The sequence below is a fragment of the Buceros rhinoceros genome, unplaced genomic scaffold, assembly GCF_000710305.1.
Source record: "Buceros rhinoceros silvestris isolate BGI_N320 unplaced genomic scaffold, ASM71030v1 scaffold4233, whole genome shotgun sequence".
Lineage (NCBI taxonomy): Eukaryota > Metazoa > Chordata > Aves > Bucerotiformes > Bucerotidae > Buceros > Buceros rhinoceros.
The window spans coordinates 79078-88283 of NW_010402863.1; the positions used below are offsets into that span (position 1 = coordinate 79078).

At 42.8% G+C, this 9206-nt stretch overlaps 1 protein-coding gene across 1 annotated transcript; it reads right to left on the minus strand.

Annotated features, from left to right (window-relative positions):
• Nucleotides 1-2654: 2654 nt before the first annotated feature.
• LOC104490482 (ankyrin repeat and SOCS box protein 11-like) lies at nt 2655-6796 on the minus strand (the record flags this gene model as incomplete). The annotated part of the gene is made up of 4 exons (XM_010132774.1): nt 2655-2779; nt 5178-5369; nt 6308-6442; nt 6646-6796. Coding segments are annotated over 4 exons (603 nt in total), but the record flags the coding sequence as incomplete, so codon positions are not given.
• Nucleotides 6797-9206: the final 2410 nt, after the last annotated feature.

Sequence of the window (9206 nt, forward strand, 5' to 3'; positions counted from 1 at the left end):
TATTCTCACATGAGATGGCATATTTGCAAAAAAATTAAATATGGCCTCCAGCTATTTCCTCAGTAATATTATATAAATTATTATAAATTCTGTGCATTGTTACAATGCAAAGCACAGCCACAGGGAATTAAATGAGTAACTTAAAATTCTGAGATAAGAACAAGAAAGTCTAGGTAAAGTTTCTAAAGAAATTTCTTATCGTCAGGACTTCTGAGCTTCTCTTCTGATTTATCAAGGCTCTGTTCTCTCCAGACTCTCTGATATATATAATTTCAGGAAGAATGATTTCTCCAGGAAGAAGCAAAGGTGAGGTGGTTTTTTTATGCGAAGCCAATCTCAGCAATAAATATGGGGCAGCTTCTGCTGCTCCTTAACATAAACCTTTCTGGGAGGCTGAATAGACTTTGCATTTCCATAATGGAGATACATTTTTTCAATTTAAAATCCTATGCAAGTAAAATACTGCTTTCATTGATGGTCGCAGTAGGAAATCAATTCGATATTACGCATTCTGAAATAGATCCCATAAATTGCCTTAGCTCCTTGATTGCAATGCGACTCTGACAACCCACACAGCTGAGACTCTGTCTCTCTAGATAGCAGCTGGTTTTCTGACTGCCACCTTATAAACAGAGCAGGTGAGCTGGCAGTAAAGATAAGACTGAGAGAGGTCTTCTGACATCAGATTAATATAGGCATTTCTTTCTTGATAGTATTTGATTTTCAGAGGCTCTTGAGAATTTAGAGTTCAGCTCTCTCTGATTCATGATATACTGTACTAAACAAGGTTGTTCATGTCACTTGACAACTTCATAGGCAATAGCTCTCTCCGTCAGCATTCAATATGTGCAAATACTGGCTGAAAACTAACATTTGTTTTCAGCTGTAGCATTGCAGATTCAGTCTCATTAACTGCTGGGAGCACGATTTATCTTACTTGTGCTGATTTAATCGTAAGAAAGTACGGGAAACATTAGACTTACAGCCCAGAGAGGAAAATTGTTGTGGTGAAATTAAAGGATTAACATCAAACCAGAGAGGCTGCAGCTGCTGGACCTGAAAGGCTGCTGGAAGCAGTCCTGTATTCAGGCTCCAGCATGCCAATTCCCCTTGATGATGGGTAGGTATATGCAGTCAAAACCAGTACCAGTATGCATAGTTCATAATGAAACCCCTACATCTCATAGTCTGAAAATATGTCATCAGCCTCTCAGACCTGTAAAGTTGAGCTAACTGGAGATAGACTCTCCTTTAATCTCTACTGGCCGTTTTACTGCCACTAGTGAAACACCATTGCCCGTTTCATGGAAGAAGTTTACTAAAATTTGGGTCTGAAGAAACATTTTTCCCCTCAGAACAAGCACCATGGGAAAAACAAGCTTTTACAGAGTGACACAAGCATTGCACCAGTCACTGGATCCCACATTTCTCAACTCAAAGATGTGCACAGTTTTAGCTCTGCTGTGTCCAAGTTACTAGCCGTGACAATATTTAAACTAATACCACAATGGGAAAACTCATAACGCTCTAAAAATCCCTTCTGCCAGGGAGGTAATGAAAGACTCTAGAGTGGGGGACGAGGGAGCAGACATGCCTGAAAACTTCTCCATGTGAGCAATATCCAACAAGAAGAAAAACTGAGTGATGCACAATTATCCTTAGGGGCTCTGCTTCTCTCCTGCTCTACAGTCCAAGGACTTGAGAAACATCAAAGTATGCAAAACCCAAAAGAGCAGAAACTCATTCCTTTGCTTTTCTTTAAACCTTGCAAAGGACGGAGATTGAAAACTGACCTACTGTGCCTATGAAAACATTTGTAGTTCTTTCCTGGAATTAAGCTAAGAAAAATTATTCATGTAATGAACACAGCCAGATATCAGGTGACACAGGTTAGGTGGTTTTGGTTTTGTTTTGGTTTTTTTTTTTTTTTCAGAAGAGATGAAGGTCTTTCAAGACTTTCACATATTTTTGTGGGCTTACTCCAAACACCTGCACCTGCCTTGGTAACACCACTTGCACTTCAGAGTACAAGATGTGTCAGTGTTGGGGGCAGCTGGGCTCAGGGAGAGGGGACGTACTGTGGCTGGACTGTACAGAGCCTGCTGGAAGTTGCTACGACTCTACTAAACTTTTGGAAAAGAGATGGTAGGATGTGAAGTCAAAGCTGGCAAAAGTTGTGCAATATATTATACAGAGATGATATTGGGCCCTGAAGGCTTTCATTCTCACACTAGTGGAAGAATAACAGCCACTACCGCGATTTTGACAGTGAGATTGGATAGACAAGGGGAAGAGGCTGCACAGATGCTATATGAATAAATACAACACTAAATGCTGGGGAAATCTCTGTGTGTGTCTGTGGGTGGGTGGATGTGTGCACATGCATCTACAAACATGTCAAGTGAGATGTTCATGTACTACAACTTCTCAGGCTGGCGTAAGTGGATGTGGCAATAGACTCTGAGGGAACTGTATCCATAATATTCACTGTTTGTGAAAAGGTTTTTTCAACTTGCACTGATACGTAGGAGCTATTGTTTGATACCCACAGCAGACAGTAAATGATGTCTTTGATTTTTTTCTTTGATGTAATAATTTTGGAGTAAACAACCATTTGTTCCTCTTTCTTTGCCTGTGTAAAGATAGTCACAGACTTATCGATAAAGGAGAAAGTTCTCAAGTGGCTCAGGCAGGTGCAGCTTGTGGACTGCATATAGGCACGACCGACCCAGATGCTTTCTGATACACAACCGGCACAGCTGGGCAAGGCTGGCAGGACCTGGGAAAAAAAACAAAGGCAAGAACAAGTACCCCCAACCCCACCACCAGTATAAGTCAGAAAGCAACAAACACCAGCAAGACTTTCAAATCAAATCAAGCACTACACAATGACTTGCTGAAGTCAGGGAGAGCTAAATACGTTATTGTTCATATTTAATTTATGTTGTCAAAGTTGGTTCAGTGATTTTAAAACTAGGAGCACTAAAATCCTTTTCTGCATGCATGGCTAGGCTTTTCTGCATCTTTTCTTGAGCAAATACTTAAAATATCATAAAGGTGCCTGCTCTGGAGACAGAGTGCCAGGATGCATAACCCTTGCCCAGGATATAAGCAAACTCCCAGCAGTGTTGTGGGGTTAAACACAAGAGGGATTATGGGGATCTGCAGAGGTGCTCTGTGTAGACCAGCCATTACTGGGTGGATATGGCAAATATAGTTAATTGTTCATAGATACAGAACATGTTTCTTCCAAGCGCTGGTGTCTCAACAGGTATCTGCCCGAGGAGTAACTGCAACTTAGCCTTTTTACATGATCACACCATCTCTGAATATCCATGTCAGTCTATCAGTGCTCCTCAGTCTCTGACATCAGTGCATGCTTAAAAGCCTGTCTTTTTATCTTCCAGGTAAATTTCATAATCTGTGCTTTTACTACAAGAAAATTTAGGAGCCTAAACAGGCTGATAACATGCCCTCTGAGAAGAAATTAATAGAAAAATACGGGGTATATAGAAAAGAGCACTTGTACTACTGTCACTGGAAGTGAAGAAGATACCACCTCTCAAAGCAGTTAGAAAAACACATTTCATGTTTCACATCACTTAATAGCTAGGAAAAAGAGCAATTAAAGGGAGCAGCCTAAGTTACCACAGCAGAGAAGTCAGGGGGTAGAAAGAAAACTCTTCAAATAAGAGCACCTGGGGTGCTTATTTCAAATAAAAGGACGTCAGAAAACACCGAAGTAGGGGGTAAGGGCACTTGCAGACGTTAGATTCAGCGAAGTATCTGAAAACAGGACTGAAGGGATTGGTGAAGAAACTGAGGAAACTGCATTTCTGAAAAGTGAAGAGCCAGGAAAAACTGAAGTGCCCCTATAGACCCTCTGACTTTAAGGGAGAAGAGGGTGACAAGCTGAAAGCAGAGTCAAAAATAAAGTTCAGGGAGAGAAAATTATTAATATTGGGATATTTCTTTATCTACAAACTCCCATTCACACAGGGAAAAAGGAGAAGGACGACTGTCAGCACGGCCTTTGGTCTTGCAGCCTGCCATTGCTGAACCCTGAACATCTGAGATACGGGGACAGAAGTCCGAAGAGGTGAGAGGCATTCAACCAAAGCCCTTCCAGAAAGTTTTAGACATGATAAATTAAAGCTCTGTGTGAAAAGCGTTGGAGAAAGGTAGTAGGACAGAAGGATATTAAGCTGATATTTCATTTCCTCCATAAAACCCACCTGTGTGCGGAGGACCGGCACAAAGCCTATATGTAACATTGTCAATATTAATTTACCAGCCAAGAGCTATTTTGCAGCTGGAAGTGGGCTCTCTGTGCACATCATGCTTTACCCCTTGGTGGGGACCAAGCAGGTGGCAGGTTGCCTGCGTGAGGGAGTACCTCACCTTGACCCTCCATGTTGGGAAAGCCCCAGGGAGGCATAAACCAACTAACAGGGTATCACTGAGCTGGGAAACAAGGAAGTTAGAGGAGGGGAGGTACTTAATTCAGAGTGGCCATGTCCCAGGGATATTGCTATTGGATGCATGGAGTTCTGGCAATATGTGGTGCAGGTGAAAATGGCACAAGAGGATCTAGATTAATTTTTTCTCAGAAGTGTATTCCAGTAGACCAGAAAAATAATTTATTGTAAGAAGGCTGAAAGTAAGCTGCAAAGGGCACTGCTAGTTTGTGCTGGTATTGCAGCCCCATGAACCGTGCTGTGAAGCTGAATACCCGATTGGCAAATATCTCTGCTTCACCCTGGCAACCAAGGGCACACACACCCATGTCATTTTTTCCACAGGAAGCAGGACTGGTGCTAGGCTGAACACAAAATGGTGGTACTAAAATACTATCTATGAATAAATTCCCATGGCAGTTTTTAATCCTTAGAGTCCCAATAGGCAAATGTGTATAACTTTCCTTCAGTAGACAGGAAAAGAAAGCACAAAATAACTGACTAGTTTACCCACTAAAACCCTAACGCTTGATGGCAGATATAGCAACAAAACAGAGATCTCTTACCCATTTCTGTGTCATGTACTGTAGGTTTGAAATGGGTAGAGAAGATAAGAGAATTTACTCACACAGAGCTTTACTTATAAAAGCAGTTAAGAAAATGTACCTAGATAAAGTAAATACTGTTCTACTTAAAAGGGAGAAGAAAGGAAACCATTACCTTCCCGAAGCAGAAGCGCCTGCTCCACTTTGCTGTTGGGTATGGCAAGATCCAGGGCACATTTGAATTCAGCATTTCTGCATTTTGGATTAGCACCGTAGTCTGTCAGTAAGACGACTACCTCCACATTGGATTTCCTTGCTGCTGCATGGAGGGGGGTGTCTATTCGCTTCCCCATGTTAACGTTGGCTCCTTGGGTGAACAAGAGTGCGTGGTTAGATCTGGGGAGGAGCAGGAACTCTCCAAACCAACATCACACAGGCTGGTTCCTACCAGTCACCTTGCTAAAGGAAGGCGGTGGATGGCACACAGGCTTCCTTCATTTCTCTCGATAGCAGCAGTGCAAAACCCAGCAGGTTAAGTGCTGTGTAAAAGTCCCCTGAGCTACCAAACCCTGCCTGTGATGAGTAGCTTGACCTTCAACCCAATAGATGTTCAAAACAACACATGCCCTGTAAATTTGTTGATAACATAGAATCTAACATACGTTAACTTAATTACTGGGGGGAAAAAAACAACAACAAAAAAAACCCCTTTTAGGTATCTCGTTGTAATAACTCTGTGAGCACAGCAAGTGAAATGCTTGCCCTAAGCTCCCCAGGATCAGCAGGGCAATACTTCGACCAGGTGTAAGTCAGCTAACATGCGCTGACAGCAAAAATTTGTGCTAGCTCCTAGGCTGTGCCTAGACCTGCAGTGACTACTCTTTCAAGCAGCTTAACTGCTGTCTTCATCATCCACTGAGAAGTAGGTGAAGTTAATGCTTAGCATGGCTGTTTATCATAATGCAGAGTTGAATTCGGTCACTAATATTAGCCAGCATTGTCCGGGTTTCCTGTCATCATTCTAGAAAACTGAAAGTAATTTATTTTGACATTCGGACAGTCTCAGAGAGGTCTCTGTATTTAGGGTTTGGGTTTTGTTTTTTTTTTTTTACTGAGGAAATCATGAGTTCTTCATGAAAGCAGGTGAAATTCTGGTAGCCTCAACTGAGTCTCACAGACTCGGGTGGTCCAAACACCTCTTATGGAAGTAACCCATGATGTTTGTAATGAAGAAGCAGCCCACAGAGACCAGCAGTGCTGGCTCATACCACCACAGCTTTTCCTTGGCCCCTTTTCCAGGTGTACCTAGCTCCAAAAGCTTCTTGACGCAGTCTGTCCTCTGGTACGTGCAAGCCACGTAGAGTGGGGTCCCATGCTGCAGGTCTTCTTGGTCAATGTCAACTCCATGGGCCAGTAGGATCTCCATGCACTCCCTGTGACCTGTGGAGAGAAGAATAGCCATCTCTGAAGTGCCGTAGAGCAGAATACACCCAGATATATTCAATGAGTCACACAAGCTGGGAATAATCCAAGTCTATTTATCCGTACCAGTAAGGACAAGATTTTTTTTTTTTAATATTTTAATATCAATAAGAGATATATTCCTCAGTTACTGTTAGCTTCCCTCACAGTCTGAACGTTACCTCTCTTGACTGCTTCATGAATGGGCGATGCAAGGTGGTTCCTGAGCTGCGGCTTGGCTCTGAATTCGAGCAGCATGTTGACACAGGCCACGCTGCCACTGCAGCAGGCATTAAACAAAGGAGTGATCCCATCAATGGTGACTGCATTGACCTGGAACAGCAAGACATGCTTAGGATAATCTAAGAGGAACGCCCTTGCAGCTTACCTTATGTACACGTCAGAAAGACACCAGAAAAAAAACACTTGTCTTGTTTAATTTCAGAATTGATTTTGTTAACAACTTTCAGAGTACTATGGCACAACATATGTAACATTCTCCTTTAAGGTCTACCCTCTTTCCCAGATAGCTAGTGCCATAATGCAGCGACATTGCCTGCTATGAATGTTCCTCCTAGAGTTCCTCAGAAAATGTAGATTTTAATTATTTATGTGGAGAACTTGAGCATCTTCATGACCTTCTAGTTTGCACCTACCCGAAGACAGAATATGTTCAGATGAAAGTGGGTTTGCTTTTTAAACAAAAACATTTACTTTGTGTTTTATACTTTCACCTGAAAACATATTTCCAGCAAAAGAACTTTTCATGGAAAAGTAGTCTTAATCTCTAGCAGAAAAAGAGCTTGAAAGTCTTTGTGTTCTTATGCATGTGTGTGTATGTGTGTGTGTAAGACAGAAAGAATTTCCTTCCTCCACCTCCAATGTAAAGACTTGGCAAGAATCACCATCCGCCATTCTCCACTGGGACAGCACAGTCCCTGACTTGTGCTGCACAGAGTGCCGTAGCTGCTGGTTAACTGCTTAGCAACCCGTCAGAGGTCATTTATGCAGTGAATCTGCACGTCTTTAGTTCTGTGGCACTGGAGGAGAGTAATAGATTATGTAAGCACGTGGCAATTTGTGCCATTTCCAACTCAGGGAGAAGAGGAAAGAGATGGGAAACGACGGGATGGAGAAGTCTTGGGCAACCAGGGTAGGTCGAGGACTTTGCTACCAGTGCAAGCATGGGAGCTGCATCACAAACAGGTTGGAGCACCAGGATAGAAATGCTGTAGGTCACACAACTTAACTAGCAAGATATTTTGCCTTGGAGAAAGGCAGTGATGTTTAAGAGGCTCTTGGTTTATTTGGAGCAATTCAGCAACAGACTGCCTGCAGGTGATACCTTCCTAGGTATCATTGGTCCTCATTCATTTGAAATACTGACTTCTTTACAATGCTGTATAGAGTTAATTTTTCCCCACAAGGTGCTTTTCCCACAACTACAAGCCAGTCCTTGCCATTTCCAGTGTCTCTGTCCTTGCTGTCTTCAGTAGGCTCCAACCATGCAGCAGCTGATGCAAGGCCAGCTCCTCCCATGTGAAGCTGCACTTGCAGGTTAGGCAGGTACACTGGAGGAGACAGCTCCTGCTCCTGGATGCCTCTTGTGATTGCTCACCTTCATGGAAAACCAGTGGGGGAAACATGGCTGGAAAAGAGCCATGCCAGGGCCAGAACGTGGGCAAGCTGGCATGGTATGGGGAGATTGCAGGTAGTACAGCATGGGGCACATCTGTCTGCCCACCTTTTGGAGCCCAAAATGCATCTTGCTCCTCCTAAAATTGCAAGGCTTCAACTAAGACTGTTTCCACAGCATCATCACTACAGGTCCCAGCCTCTTCCTTGATCTTCCTCCCCTGAGCTAAACTATGCCTCATTCCACACATTCTAAATCATCAAAAAGAAAGAAAGAAATATGCCTCGAGGGTATCTCTATTTCAGACATTACATGCTGCAGCCCTACAGCCCAGCACTGCCCCCTGTCTCTTCCCAGTCTCATGGGCAGATGCGGCTGGAGCCATTGAAGGCATTGAGGGTCTATCAGCAACATCTCCCAACAGCGCCAGCAATTCAGTCAAGCTGATAATGAAGGGTAAACAAGCAGATAAATGAAGAAAAGAAATTACTTTGGTTTCGCTCTACAGTGGGCATTGGTTTAACTGGCAAAAGAGGAAAGAATGTTAAGAGAGCTGTTGTGGAGTAAATGGTTTGGTAAAAAAAAAAAAAAGGAGATAAAGAGGATCACAGCAAGAAAGGATAGCAGCAGAATGCCACGTTTTCTCCCAGAAGTTAGACAACAGCCTATTGACTTTATTTATGACCAGGGAATCAGGGAAAACTAAAACCAGAAGACATTGGAGCTATATATTACTCCAGGAAGAGGCTGATTTCTTAGGAAAGCAACAGGCAGTTCAGAGATGATTCTTTGATTAAAAAATAAATAAATAAAAAAAAGCAATACCACTAATATAACAAAGTCAAGTAAAACTGAGCAGAAAGGGGGTTTTCTTTCATCCTTCTAAGGGATTGAAATTTGGCATATGGTTTAGGAAGTTAACAAATGCATTTTCTTTTGCAGAGTGTCCTGGGTTCAACATGGAGGAACCGGATGCTCTCATGTTGTCTGGCTTTCTTCTTCCCAGAGAGCTGTGGTTCTCCCAAGCTTCCGGGAAGTAGAACACGCCTCCTTGAATGAAGTCATAAAAGAAGGCGGGGGAGAAGACTCGACTACATTTTGCCATCT